This window comes from Barbus barbus, assembly GCF_936440315.1.
Source record: "Barbus barbus genome assembly, chromosome: 34".
NCBI classification, from domain to species: domain Eukaryota; kingdom Metazoa; phylum Chordata; class Actinopteri; order Cypriniformes; family Cyprinidae; genus Barbus; species Barbus barbus.
Genome location: NC_136762.1, coordinates 3,643,068 through 3,659,258, shown reverse-complemented (window position 1 = coordinate 3,659,258; position 16,191 = coordinate 3,643,068). Strand labels below are relative to the sequence as shown.

The window sequence follows — 16,191 nt, the reverse complement described above, 5'->3', positions numbered from 1 at the left end:
ACTTGCTTTTGTAAGAGTGAATTCTCAATCTGTTTGAGAATAGCCTGAAAAGAAATGCTGCATCAGTGTGTGTGTGTGTGTGTGTGTGTGTGTGTTTGTGTGCACTGGCTTTGGCATGTGAGTGCACTTGCTGAAACAGCTAAATGGATGAATCACTGCGCACGTGGGAATGTTTGTATGTGTGACAGAGGAGAGAGAGGATGCATTATGATGAATCTCATGAAAACATCTCCAGGTCCCAGTTTTAAAATAAAAATATAAGCCTGTTTTAATGGAGTAGTTCACCCCCCAAAAAATTAACATTTGCTGAAAATGTACTTGCCCTTAGGTCATTGAAGATGTGGATGAGTTTATTTCTACATCAGAACAGATTTGGACAAATGCAGCATTACATCACTTGCTCACCAATGGCTCCTCTGCAGTGAATGGGTGCCGTCAGAATGAGAGTCCAAACAGCTGATAAATACATCACAATAATCCACAAGCAATCCACACCACTCCAGTCCATCAGTTAACATCTTGTGAAGTGAAAAGCTGCGTGTTTTGACTTTCTGACAGTCTTTCTGCTCCATTTCTCTATGATGGATCACCCTCACCAGCCCTTTGCGGGGTCCCTATGGAAACGTCCCGGTTCTGGGGGACCCCAATACTGATGCCCAGCTCTTTCTTTCTCCTTTTAATGTGCTTTATTAGCATGCTAAACATCGCAAAAACATATGCATACATTATATGCAAACCTATTCAATTGCATTCAGTTTTTCAGTTTCTCTATAAGTGTCTATCATTCAATATTCTCATATGCAGCTCACTCATCTGAGATCTCCAAAGCATCTGTTTTGTACCTCCATTAATGTGCCGTTTTAAAAGAAACATGAGTTCTGCGCAGGTTTCATCCCTGAGCCGGTTTTTCCGCAGAAACAAACACAGCTTCTGCATCCTGGTTATTTTAGCTCATATTATGACTCAGTCTTTGCCAGGCTGCTATATTGGGGGGATTCGTTCTCCGCAGTTGACAAGCCTGCAGTCATACGAATGGCGTTATGGCAGGAGAGAGAGAGATGCTCTGGTAATGAGGGGAAATGATGGGGTAACCCACTAACCTCCGTGCAACCCATTACTGCGTGAAACCCGAGCACAAAGCCGCTCTGTCTGTCTGTTTAGTATTCTGAGCGAGACCAGAGAGAGCAGCTCAAACTTTGTTTTAGACACATAGCTGCTCTGTGATGGAATAAGGCCATTTAGAAAGAGACAATAGGAGGAAAAAGAAGGACCAGTGAGTATGGATAGCATGCTCTGAATTTAGAAACATCTAAGTGTCTGTAAAATTATATTTAAAGAGAGAGAGCGAGCAGGCGCCCACTCGCACTCGCTGTTCTGCTATAGATCAGCATTAGATTGAGAGTGTGCCTGTTGGAAAGAAACATCACTGATGAAATGAGGAAAAACAACCCAGTAATCTCACAGTCTCTCCTCTAGAGTCCCAAATGGTGCTCAGATGTGTAAAGATATCAAAGTCTGCTGTCAGATTGCTCAAAGTTTGCTCTTTTATAGCTCAGGAGAGTTAATGGAGTTGTTGGTAACTTTGTCTCAAATGTTTCTCCTGAAATTTCTTAGTAGTACTAAACAATGTTTTATTGTTTACTAAAGCTATAACTATTAAAAATTATTATTGGTAATTGAAATAAACTAAAAATATATAATATTACATATTTAAAAATAAAATATAAAAAAATAAATATTAGATTATAAACTTAAATGTAAAAATAAAACATACATATATTATATTTATAATAAAAAAGTGTTCATTTTTGGTAATTGAAATAAAGCTGATATATATATATAATTTTTTTAAAGTGTTTTATTGTTCACTAAAACTAACTATTAAAAGTAATTTTCGGTCATTGAAAAAGAAGATAAAATAAAATGCAAATATTAGATAAAAAACTATATTAAATGTAAAAAGCAACGTGTTTTAATGCTCATACAAATTTTAATTATTAAAAAGTAATTTTTGGTAATAGAAATAGAAAAATATAAATGTTTTATTGTTTACTAGAATGAGTGTTTTATTGCTCACTAAAACTGTAACTATTAAAATATTGCACACTTTTATAATAATGCACACTTCACTCATGTGAAGATATGAAGAAAAATGTTCAAACGAGATCTTGTAAATATCTAAACCCACCCAAACTGTGCAATGAAATTGAGAACAAATTCACATATTTTCTTGTGATCTCAGTATAAACTCTTTGTCATCAGTTGTTTCTTATCCATATTCATTTTAAAACTCTCATCTCATTTCATTTGATTTTTTTTTTCTTGCTGCTTAGAAAAATCTGAGACAAAGTTAATGTTTGCAATGAAATATAAGTACCTCATCTCGAGTCTCTAAAGCTGTGAAAGAGCAACATCTGTGCAGTAAAGTTTCCTCTGGTTTGCCTGACTGTGTGCAAGTGCAGAACGGTTTTTAAGTATTGCAGCTAATAAAAGCCTTGCATACACAGATGTCCTTCTCTGAGACCTGTGGAGGACATAATCCTCCATCCTGGCAGCATTTCTACGCTTATTTCATTGTTATTTGACTCAAAGGCTCAATGTCCTGTTGCTAAGCTCTTAAAACAACATCATGTCCATCATCATCAGCAGTAGGTTGATTTCCTTGTAACCATGTTTCACCTTAAGAAAGCAATAATTTTCATTGCCTACGCAGCCTTTTATTCTACCAAGGTCTGTTTCTTCATCTCACATGTTTTTTTATAATCACCTTCTTGATTTACTCCGCTATAAAAGCGAGCTGTACAGAGCTGCAGCCTGGAGATATTTATGTTGGATTGTGAGCGCTGCGTAAGATTTGTTTTTCTGATGATGACATTTACAGATGCATTTTTATAGTTTCTTCTCTTTTCTTCACTCTTTTCTTTCCAGGTCCCCTGGTGGGCTGGTTCCTCTCCTTCTTGCATCACCTCCTTTTTTACTTCTCCTCCTCTGAACTCCAAAGCCCTTTAAGGAGCGAGGCCATGGCACCGTTTTCCTCTCCCATCCACCTCCTGTCTCTAGTCCTCTTCCTTTCTCTGCCTCTGTCCTGTTCTCCTGAATCCCAGCGGGAAGAACCGTCTCTCCAGCCCTCCATCGCTCCAGAAGCTCCATCAGAACTTTACAGTAACCTGACCGATGATGGCGACGGCGCCACTCCGAATAAACCGTGCAGCGAACCGGTGGAATGCAAACCTGGAATCATCCTGCCCGTGTGGAAGCCCATCAATCCCAGTCTGGGAGAGCAGATTGTCCGGGCTGTCCTGTATTTCGCCTCTCTCATGTACATGTTTCTGGGAGTGTCCATCATCGCTGATAGGTTCATGGCATCTATAGAGGTCATCACGTCACAGGTGAGTCTTGTCTTGCAGTTATTGGCTAATTTAATTCACAGAGGCAGACCAAAGGGTACAAAAACTTTCAGAAAAAAGCACAAAAGCTGTTGCTGGGGTCAGAAGGTATACTTTGTAACATATTTACCCCTAAAAGGTGCATTTTAGTACCAGGATTGAGTATTGAGGAGCAGCTCCAAATTTCCAACTGTGGATTTTTGAATTTTTAATTATGAAAATGCGTGTGAAATATTTTGAATTGAAATATTCACAGCTTAAATAAACAACTATGTTAAATTTCAGGACCTAAAAATGCAAGCCCTGGAAATACAAGGCATTAAAATGCAAGCGCTGTTAATTGCAATGCATCTTTTTTTTCGATTTGTGGAATTCAGCATGCTTTATGTTTCAAAAACTATTGTCATTATTCTGCTTCCATACTCTCTGATCTTGATTGAAGAACTTTAATAAGGAGTCCTCTATATTTTATTTATAGAAAGAAAACTATACAGTGGTATTTTACATTTGATTTCATTTTCTTTACCTGAACTTTCCGTATTTATTTGTGCTTTTGCTAGTTTGTTTTTTGTTGTTGTTATTTTATTACCGACTGTGTACTCATCTTTGACTCATAATGATTGAAATCTATATAAGATATTCTATAGCTGTTTTTGCTGTGTTGTGTTTGGTGTTACAACCATAGCCATTTTTAACAAAGGCTTCTAAACTTATTATTTAATACATTTAAATTAATTAAGTAATTTCATTAGACACTATTTTTATGACATATTTGTATTTAATCATAAAACACAGAATCCCCCCCAAAATAGAATGAAAACAGAATATAGAGAAAGCTAAAATAGATTTCATGGGGTCCTAAATTACTCTGTGGAGTTTAAACAAACAAGTTATGTTTGCATTCATTCTCAAGGTCTTAGACATTTGAAAAGCATTTCCTTCCTCATGAAAATTGTGGTGAATATCAATATGGGGAAAATATTGTGGTAATATATTATATATACTTCCTTAAAGAAGCTCATTATTTCCTTGTGAAAGGATACCACCCCAGTTACAGCTTTTGTCCCTTTTTTTCTGAGAGTGGAGTTCTCGTCTACAAGCATGGTGGGTTTATGATGCAGAAAATTAAGATTTATGATTAATTTTCCAAAGGTAAACAGGCTCTTATGCCTCACTTTAGAAGTTGGATGTAGTGCTTCTGCTAATTGACCTTGGATGTTTTATTGTTGGGTTCATTAACCAAACAATATTGTTGAACATTTTGGGCATAATTGTTTAATTTATCAGTTGTTGAAGAAATTTTTCATATTTTTCTTATTATTTATGCATTCTCGTGTCCTTCCAAACCCAGATGCTGTTTTTTTTTTGTTTTTGTTTTTTGCAAAATTAGCTTTTTTTATAGCATCTTCATGCAAAATGAAGAATATTAACCAGTTGAAAGTGAGCATGACTATCAAGAAAGGACAGAAACATTGTAAAAGTGTGATAAAAGTAGTCTGTTTTCATGTCTTCTGAAACTGGTGTTGAGACTGGTCATGGGGTTGAATCCTTGGGAACGCATGATCCGCTAAAATACACACATTGAATGCAATGGATAGTAAGTTGAGTTGGATAAACGTTTCTGTCAAATGCATAAATGTAAATGTGAAATTTAAGTTGGTATGAAGGTTTGCTCCATTATGCATGTTCAAACTAGTGCATTTAGTCATGATGTTTGTGAAAATTTGTACAATTATACTGAATAATATCCTCATGCAAAGCAATCATATGACTTCAGAAGACTTAGTATATAAGTAGTGCATGAGCCATCTGGACAATTTTATTTGATGGTTTATTTGATGTTTTTGGAGCTTTACAGCCCCTCTGGACAGTTTTTTATGGTAAAAACTGAGTGAAGATTCATGATGGTTTGGAGCGACATGAGGGTGAGTTAACAATGACAGGATTTTCAGTTTTGGGTGAGCTCTTTCTTTAAACGCGTAACCTTCACCAGAGCTCAATTTAGCTAGTAATTGCTGTTATTAAAATAAAAACAATCGTGACTGTTTCTGCAGCCTCTGAATGTTTCATGGGATGCAAATGCTTGCAGTGTGCTTGATGTTTTTTTTCTTTCTTTCTACTAAAACGACTGACTCGTCAACACTTGTCAAGGGTAGATCGCCTACTCTTATCACCTCCGCTGACTCATGCGCCATAAACCTGTCGAAAGAGGAAAATTAGCCAAAACGCTTTTAGAAAGGAGCCTTTTTCTTTAGTTCTTTTATTTTGTCAGTAATTTAAGTTTCTCAGCCAGAAAGTAAATAGCAAAATCAAAATCTCTGGTATTTAATTGTAATTGTAATACTGTAATTAATACAGTATTACAAGGAATTTAAAATGTTTCCAGATGTAGGAAATGCACTGATTTTCACACAGCTAAAGTTCAAAAAACGTTTATAAACAAATCTGGAATACAGTAAAACGAAATGAGAAATGCCGCACCGTCATGGCACAGTTACAAACATTTGCTTTCCACTTGGTCAGTGTTGCTATTGTGAACTAAATCTGAAATAAAAATAAACCTATATAAAGTATCATAACAATAATACTTATAATAATAATGCTTATATCAGAATGGATTTGTGCTTCATCATTGTTGGCCTGTGCTTAATAACCAAGCTAATCATTTATATCACATAATAAATATAATATTACATTGGGTTTTAGGAGCATCTGAATTAATATATAATGTCACATTCACATTTATCATCTTTTTTTCATAATTACAAACCCAGGGGAAATGTACAAAAACCCTCAAAATGTTGACACATTTTTAAAAATTAAATCATTGTTAGAAATTAAATAAACATGAACTGAAATAAAATAAAATATGGAAAAGTAGTACTAAAATAATTAAAGCTAAATTAAAAATTAGTACAACTATACATGTATATTTTAAAATAAATCAAACACGCAATTACACAAAATTACTAAAACATTAGCTAAAATTAAAAATGGAAAAATAAAAGCATTCAAAATATTAATAAAAGCTATAATAGTATATAACTGATATTAATATAACATTAATACAAACAAAATAACATAAAAATGTTCTTTAAAAAAAAAATTCACCCACCTTAATACACTTGTGGTGTTTCAGGTAATTTTTTTTTATTGTAATGTATACATTTCTTGTTATGCCATATAATTGGATTCAATCTTTTTATCAACTTTTTTTTGTAACTGATTGATTTTAGGCCTCATTGATCTGAACTTATGTACTACAAATTTTGAGTGAACAAATTAGCCAATTTTTCTCACTGAGGTGCATAACCTCAGATCAATGAGACCTATGAAAAATCACTTCCAAAATAAAAACAAAACCTGTGCTAACTGAAAGAAATGAAGTTAAATAAAAAGATTGAATGCGAGAGTTGGTGATAATATAGCACAACTAGAGATTTACAAACACCAAATTAGGTATTGGCACACCAGTGTTGGCCAACATAGATCTTTTGTGAGGAGCCAGTGGCTCTCTTTCTCTCTGCGATGAGTAAATCAGCCTTTCATCCTTTGCAAAATCAAAGCCAACAGCTTTGAGTCTACCTCATTAATCAAAGCGTCCCCTAGAAACAAGCCTCATACACCCTTGTCAAAACACAAAGACGCGTCTGCAGGGTCGCGGTGAATGCAAGTGTGAAAACGGCACCAGAGACGACCAAAATAGTCGGGAGATGTTAGCGAAGGAAGGACACAAAGAAGTGTTGTAGGGAGTGTGTATGGCCTGTCAGCGGCTGCGTTCGCACCGCAAGGCCTCGTGCACACAGCTAATATTTGGAAACATCTCTGAGCTGTTTATTATGTTAAGATGTACACATTTTGAGCATATTAGCACAGATGATGCACACTATGCAACTCTGAGTCATAAAGAAAATAAAAGAATCCAGCATCAGTAGTCTGTGTCCTTTCTTGCCTTGAGTCATCTTATCTATCTTGAACTCTTCCATCTTAAAAGAAACAACTGAACCATGACAGTTTGACTGACTCTTGGTGCAATGAAAGTCTTAACAATAAAAACACAATGCCAGAATTACAAGCGCTGACAGCAAACCGGCGCTTCGGAAGCTTTATTGAGTTGTGGAGAGTGAATGTGCTGGTTGTCTGTGCCTGAGGGTTTTGATACAGTTTGGCATCTCTTTACTAGACAGGAAAACAAAAAGAACTTTGCCACAGTGCACAGAATTTTTAGGACTAGTGATAAGCCTCAACCAACCATTAGCAATCAATTGTCTGAGCAAATCAATGTCAAATCAACCAAATCTCACAAGCTTCCCTGGCTCAAAGTTTAGATGTTAGTTCAAAAATGGGAAAAATAACTTTTTTTTTTCACCAACGTTTCAATGCCTATAACTAAGGAAGTATAAATGATATCTCAATATCCATTTATATTCTAATTGCTAACAAACTTTTCTTGTGGTATCTTCTTTCTTAAGGCTCTATATGCTTCAGTTCCAGAGATACAGAGATCTTAATGCGGCTTCAGGTGTAAATTGTACATATTTTCAGTGGTCAAAAACCAGATGTCTGAAGAAAAAATAATGTTGAAACAAGAAATGTGTCTTCTTTCACTGTCAAAACAATTGCATAACAATTTGCATTTCAAAGTTTGCAAGCCTGTGATTCTATGTATGACTCTATGTACTCTAATATGATTTTACATGTTGGTTCTTAACAAACTTTTCTTTTGGGATATTCATTTTAAGGCCCTAAATCAGGGCTGCCCAAACTCGGTCCTGGAGGGCTGGTGTCCTGCTGAGTTTAGCTCCAACTTGCCTCAACACACCTGCAAGGAATCTTCTAGTATGCCTGGTAAGACCTTGATTAGCTGCTTCAGGTGTGTTTAATTAGGGTTGGAGCTAAATTCTGCAGGACACCGGCCCTCCAGGACTGAGTTTGGACACCCCTGTCGACTTTCCTGAGGGGAAGTCGTGGCCTAATGGTTAGAGAGTCGGACTCGTAATCCAAAGGTTGCGGGTTCGAGTCTCAGGCCGGCAGGGATTGTAGGTGGGGGGAGTGATTGTCCAGCGCTCTCTCCACCCTCAATACCACGACTGAGGTGCCCTTGAGCAAGGCACCGAACCCCCAACTGCTCCCCGGGCGCCGCAGCATAAATGGCTGCCCACTGCTCCGGGTGTGTGTTCACGGTGTGTGTGTGTTCACTGCTGTGTGTGTGCACGGTGTGTGTGTGTTCACTGCTGTGTGTGTGCACGGTGTGTGTGTGTTCACTGCTGTGTGTGTGCACGGTGTGTGTGTGTTCACTGCTGTGTGTGTGCACGTTGGATGGGTTAAATGCAGAGCACGAATTCCGAGTATGGGTCACCATACTTGGCAGTATGTCACTTCACTTCACTTAAATGGTTAATTCCTGGAATTATTGGGATCTCAATGTGTCTCCAAGAGTAAATTGTAAAATTGTGCACATTTTCAGTGGTCAAAAGCTAAATATGGATCACTTTTCATATTGGTGATTTATTTATTATTTATTTATTTTAAAGAGGAATGTCTCAAAAACAAATGATTTTAAACTAGAGATGTATCTTGTTTCCATCTAACAAAACAAAAAGGTGCTAAAAATTTAGTTTTTCCAAAGTTTTCATGCCTGTAACTCAAGAAGTATAAAAAATATCTCAGTATCCTTTTAGATTCTAATTAAGGCCCTATATTGTTCAGTTCCAGAGATACAGAAATCTATTTGCGCCTCTATAAATTGTTGAATTTTATGCATTATTTCATTGGTTGAAGAAACAAATGTTTTCATAGTTGATACTGTATTTAAAGAAGACTGTCTGAAGATCAAATAATGCTGAAACTAGAAATGTCCCTTTATATATTCACATAGAAACAGTATATGTACTCATGTATTTAAAATTCATGAATGCTTCCATTTTCAAATTTGAATGGCAATTCTAAATCCTGTTTGCTACGTTAATTCAAATTCAAATCAGTCTTGAATGGTCCATGACCCTGCTGCTAAAACCTGTCAGGCTTTTACTTAGCAGTAATGACTAGCTGACTGCATCCTTAATATGTTCCTCTCTGATCCCTCAGGAAAAAGAGGTGACCATCACCATGCCAAATGGAGAAACGACAGTGGCCACTGTCAGAATCTGGAACGAAACCGTGTCCAATTTGACCCTGATGGCACTGGGATCATCCGCCCCTGAAATCCTCCTGTCGGTCATTGAGGTGGGTGAGACTTCACAGTTTTATTCAACTGCTTACACACAAAATCTTATATTGTCACAGTTTCTGAAAGCTGACACTGCAAAACCATACACTAGTTTTCAATTTCATAAAACACTTTTTGTAAAACTCAACACAATTCTCTGCATAACACACAAAAATCTAACAGGAATTAATATTACGGCAAATGTGTTTGCAAATGTTTGCTTTTGAGATGTGTTTGGGATATTTTGAATGCAGTACTTCGTTTTGCAAGAGATGTGAGGCACTTTGCATTTTGAGTGTGCAATTCTTGGATTTGTGTGTAAAGTTTTGAAAAAAAAGAGGCAAAGTTTTGAAAATGTGTGTAAGTAGTTGAAATAAACTGTAAATTGACAAACTGTAGTTGTGAAACCCTTTGTGACAATTAACCGCATAACCACTAATTACATTCACAGCAGATGGATAAACCCTAATTAGCTTTGCCTGAGGTTTTACTATTTCATTAGCAGCGTTAGCACTCATAATTCAAGTGGTGCTTTGTCTGATCATTCCGCTTGTATTGAAGCATAATCCATCCATAATTTATAGACTCATGTAATTAAAATATACATTTTGTGGCTTTTAGCTTTGCCTTTTAGCTATGAGAACGTTTTGTAATTTAAAATGTACAGTGATTCATCTTGCTCACAGGGGCAAATATTATTTATTTTTTTCTGACACAATAAACTTTCTAAAGTGAGAAAGTCCTAATACTACCTCCTTCCAACTGCTTAATACCATAAAACACACACAGCAAAATTACAGAAACTTTCAAATAAAAATAAAAACAGAAAATATAAAAAATGAACTCTTACTTAGACTTAGACTTAGTTCCTCCCATGCTATGTAGCATATCGGACAGCAATCATTCTCCATCGACTTCGGTCTTGGGCAAGAGCTTTGGCGTCGTCCCGTGCCGTGTTAAGCGTCTTCAGATCTTGTAGGAACGTTCCGGGGGCGTCCTCGTGGTCGTTTGGTGCCAAGGGGTACCCATCGCATGGCCATCTTCGGGATCTTGTTGTTTTCCATACGGAGGATGTGGCCGGCCAGCCGGAGTCTTCTATGGGCGACGATGTTATGAAGTTAATATTGAAAATATTAATGAAAACTATAACATACTGTATTTTTAATCAATTTTCAATGAATAAATTTAATAAATACATTTTTAATGTAATAAATAAAACAAATATTATTATAGTATTATTTATGTTAAAATACTGTTTCAGTTTTTCCACTTTAAAAAGTTTAATTCACAAAAAAAACATTTAATTCACTTGCTGTTTGTTATTATAATTAAGGAAAACTATTTAAAAAAAAATGTGTTACTTGAAATAAAATTAAAAAAATTTAGTATAAAAATTATTTTATTTCAGCTGTTTTCTAAAGCTCTCACTTTCATTTTGATGACAAACTAAAACTGGATTAAAAATGTAAAAAATGTTTATAGACATTAAAAGAGCTAAAATGAATAAAAATGAAAATGGAAAATATAAAAATATAAACTAATTTAAAATATTTTTTTCTAATATTGTTTCTATGTAATTGTTTGAGTGAAAATAATTCCTTTCTACTAATAATTTTAAGTGATACAAAATAACACTTATGTGACTTAAACTACACGCCATCAGGCATCTTAAACTAGTTTGTGCTGGTTTGTCAGTCTTAATCTGGCTTTCTTGTCTGGATCCTGAACTGGTTTTCTACTTTTAGAGGGGTTTTCTCTCTTTTTGTCATTATTTTTTTTTTACCAGGGCACTTAATGTTTCAGTAACCAGTAAAAACAGGACCACAAATTGTGTTTGTTAAACCATTTTGATGAGTTAAACAGCTTCTTGTCCCTTCAAGATGGAGCTAGTTAGCATGACGTGTGCTGTGTAAGATGGTCTGGCCTGCAGACCACAGCTCCCGCTAATGAGGGTCCAGGTCATGTTTATTAATGAGACAGAACTCTCCTGGTTCGTTCCTCGTCATCCACCGCGTGTAATCAACACATCCACAGTCTCAGATCTGTGTAAGTCTGCCAGCGGGAGATGCGCACCGCTGCGTCGGCCAACATTTAGCACTTCTAGCTGTGCTTATTTCCTCACATTTGTCTCTCCACGTGGTTTCACGCACACCGCAGGATTATTGTTGTATAGCTGCATCACAATGCATCGTTCATCTTGAGATAATGCAGACTTCAGTGAAAGTGAAGCAGTCAGGCAGAATATTCAGTGGGGTTTTGGCATCAGAAGTGTGAAATCTCATCGCAAGCCCAGCTGGAAGGCAGGCGCGGGGTGAATTATCTGTTTGTCACAGACCGATCCCAAAGGCTCGCCGCTCTGTGCTGGTGTTGATAGAGAGAGATATCAGTGATAGAGCCACACGCGTTGATAACCAACACCTGCGTGCTTTTTATTTCATTCTTTCTATTTTATCTTACCCAAGGACGTTTGCTTTGTTTTCAAGGATGTTCACTGAACGTGAGATATCTTGCAGGAGCATTGAATGCTATTGAATGTGAACAACACCCACTGATCTGATGTTGAATGGAAAGTGACACAATCTGCTTGTTGTTTAATTGTTCTGACTGATATCGCATTTAATTCAAATTTTTAAACACTGATGAGTTTGCATAGACTGAATGATGCACTCAGTTCAACTTTACAACAAAATCAGACTTAAACATCCAAAACTCAAGTTTTGCAGAGATTTGGGTGTATGATGTCAATTTAACATCATGGCACATAATTGGGGGCGCTCCATTGATCGGGTACGATCACTATCGGCCGATAATCGTTTTGGGATGTTTGATCAGCGCTCTCTAAAAAGGCCGATCTCTTTCTGTGAGACATAAATTCATAAACAGCCAGTGTGAATCACCACACGCGCTCTCTCTTTCCCTCTCAAAATGCGCAAATGGCTTCAATTCACATCGTGTCTGCACTATAAACGAGCTGCTGCTGCACAGTTGGCTCAGGAATTGTCACTTGCACAATAGAGGCAGTGTTGCATCGTCACTAAAGGTTATAAATCGTTTTTCTTGTTAATTGTTGCCAGTGTTTAACCATAACGCGCGCTCTCCTGGAGACTGTACACTCGAAGCTCACACACATAATGCCAGGTTCACACATACTCCGTTTGCAGTGCGCATGCGGTGCATATTTTTTCCGTGCTAATGTTAACGGATCAGAACGGTTGCATCCGGCAGTGCGTTCCAGGAGGGGTGCGTCTGCAGCAGTGCTGAGATCGTTTCCGCACCGAGTCTATCTCTGCTGTACTGCACACACTGAATTAGGTAAATATAAACATTGATTGACACGAAAATGCAGTAATTACACTATAAATACATATAATTAAAAGTCTACTGTGTTTCACAGTCAACACATATGGCTTGTTGGCTAGGTTTAAAGGAAAAGAGCACTTTTAAATAAACAAAGCAATAATAGATGGCACTCGTGGAGATATGGAAAGCAAAGTTCTTTATGAACTGCAGGATTGTTTGTAATAAAGATTCAAATGCAGTAGAGCTGACTGTTTCTGCCAGTCATAAGTTAATTTATAATGTTTGTGATAACAAAAGAAAAGTGTTTTACATGTTTTGCCACTTGCTTGAGCAACTTAATATTTAAATCTAGAAGTAAATGCAAAAGTAAAAAGCATTGAATAATGTGTTGCTCATATTAATTGCATTTAAATACGTCTATAAACATTGTATTACTGTAAAAAAAAAAAAAAGAATTTTCAGTACCAATGTTTGGATTTTAAATCAAAATAATAGATAAATGTTGTGTTTGTGGTAAACAGATGGATCGGTAGTGGACTCGTGTGAAATCAGGCCTGTGCTGTGTGTAAGCTTTTCTGCAACAATTGCATGATTGTAAAAATAAAAATGCACTGGATGAGCAAACATTTAGGTTAGGTAAATGTATATTTTTGAAAAATGTCTAAAAAATTTAATTCAGGCAGTGAATAAATGTCTAAAAATCCTGATTGGAGTATCATTATAAATAGATGGCTTTAAAAAGATCGGTATCGGCAGATACTGCTTTCTGTGATCGGCCTCAAAAATCCTGATCGGAGCACCCCTACATATAATTAACATTAACTTTCAGAGAAATAAAAATGCAATCATTCTAAGCTGGATGATATTAAAAGCAGTTAAGGAAATGTAAACAGAAAACATAATGAAAAGTAATTTAATAAATTATTAATTATTACAACAGCATATAACAATGAATCTTGACTCTTCATATCATTTCATAGCATTGTTTATCCTTCAAGATTTGGTTGTTTTATTCACGCATATACGTCATCTTCCAACATGCAATCGGTGTTGGTATTAACTAAAACTATTGAAAATTGTTTTCATTACTGAAATCTGAAAAGCTGTAATAAAATACAAATATTAGATGAAAAACTTAAAAACCTTTACTGAAAATTAGAAATGTTGCATTTACATTCAGATTAACTTTAAATACTAAAATGACTCAAATTTGAAATTCTAAAAAAAAAATATTATTATTAGATGAAAAACTTAAACTAAAAACTGAATGTTGCAAAGAAATGTTGCATTTACATCAAGCTTAACTTAAAGTACTAAAATTACTCAAACTTGAATTAAATATAATAATTACTCAAATTTAAAGTTACAAATAATAACAAATTAAAAATGTATTAAGAAAAAAAAATACTTTTTCTTATAAACTTAAACGAGAATTAGAAATGTTGCATTTGTAACTAAGTACAAAAAAAATACTCAATCTTGAATTAAAAAATATAAATATTTAAAGGGGTCATCGGATGCCCATTTTCCACAAGTTGATATGATTCTTTAGGGTCTTAATGAAAAGTCTATAACATACTTTGGTTATAATTTCTCAATGGTAGTGTAAAAAACACCTTCTTTACCCTGTATAATTCAGCTAGCACGCTGTTATAGTCAATGTTGCTTTAAATGGCAGTGAGCTCTGCTGACTCCTCTATATCTATGGGGCATACTAAACTTCAGCCGCAAAACTGGCTTACTAGCACATTATAACCCTTATACTCACTTCTTCTGTAGATAAAGCTGGATCATGAATGATTCGAGCAAACATAGACGCATTTATGTAGATCGGGGATTTTCTTTTTATTAACTATTAAAAAACAAAACAAAAAAATAAATAAAAACCCTTGCAACATGTACTGCATTTGACCAACTGAGAGTTTCACAGCACTTACAGTGCATACAGTATTATTGCTCTTTTGTTGTTTTGATTGCTTCTATTGCCCTCACTTGTAAGTCACTTTGGATAAAAGCGTCTGCTAAATGCATAAATGTAAACATCATAGGATATATAATACTAAAATAACACTCGTTTCAATCAATTGAAAGCTTTTATGTTTGCAATTCGAGCAATAAATCCTTTTTCTTTTATGTTAATTTAATTTTGTTTTAAACTATTTCCACGTAAATCACTTCACAACAATTTTGTCAGTCGCTTTGGTTTCTATTTTGATGTCATGCTGAGTAGCCCTGCCCTCAGTGAAATCTCACTGGTCAAAACTCCATGTTAAGCATCAGATATGTTGTGATTGGTATGTGTATTTCAGGTGTGTGGTCATGGGTTTGTGTCCGGTGAGCTGGGTCCAGGCACCATCGTGGGCAGCGCTGCCTTTAATATGTTTGTGATCATTGGAATCTGTGTGTGGGTGATTCCTGATGGCGAGGTGAGGAAGATCAAACATCTGAGAGTCTTCTTCATCACCGCCTTCTGGAGTATCTTCGCTTACATCTGGCTATACCTGATCCTGTCCGTCATCTCACCTGGAGTCGTGGAGGTGTGTGTATGTGTGTAAATGCTTTTCTGTATGAGAGTGAATCTCACAAAACCTGTTAATATTAGGTCTGGGTCATAAATGAACATCATGATTGACTCTTTTTTCAGTTTTAAGTAACATACAGCATAACATAAAAAAAATATTACCAGTGTTTGGCAGTAACTAATTACTAGTAACTTAGTTACTGTAATAATATTACTTTTTGCAGTAACTAGTAGTGTAACTAATTACTAATAAGATATCAGTAATAATATTACAGTTACCATCCATAAAACAGTTTAGTTACATAGTTACTTTTGATGCCTCAACCCCGCTGATTCAAAATCCAACAAACAAACAATTCCTAGATACATTTTCATAATTTTCACGATTCGCACATGCATGTGATGTCATGCAAGTTGTGGCTTTACATTACTCTGGCATTACATCCCACCCACATCGCTCTGATCAGCATGTGCTACATTATATTACTATAATTAAAAATCTTTTTGAAAAATCAAACAGATTTTCATCAAATGATGAGGCAGAAATATGTTGTTAGTAACATTCTCGAAGACTTTTATGTGGAAGATACACAGTTACAACTTCTGTGGGGCGTGAAGAAAAAGTAATGTAACTAGTAGTGTAACTAATTACTTTTGATTAACAATATTACTTTTGAAAGGAGTAACTAGTAATATATTACATTCTTTGAATAACTAGCCCAAACACTGACTATTACACACAAAGAAAAAAAAATAAGATAATATCAAATCTCATT

At 35.6% G+C, this 16,191-nt stretch overlaps 1 protein-coding gene across 2 annotated transcripts in view; it reads left to right on the top strand.

Annotated features, from left to right (window-relative positions):
* Positions 1-3,020: 3,020 nt before the first annotated feature.
* The window catches only part of LOC306853956 (sodium/calcium exchanger 2-like), a gene marked incomplete at both ends in the record, with an annotated part of 32,863 nt that continues 19,692 nt past the window's right edge, over positions 3,021-16,191 (top strand). For both annotated transcript variants that reach the window (XM_079391679.1, XM_079391678.1), the window contains 3 exons: positions 3,021-3,389; positions 9,474-9,611; positions 15,204-15,431. In XM_079391679.1, the coding sequence (XP_079247805.1) occupies positions 3,021-3,389; positions 9,474-9,611; positions 15,204-15,431 (735 nt within the window). The remainder of the gene's footprint in view (positions 3,390-9,473; positions 9,612-15,203; positions 15,432-16,191) is intronic.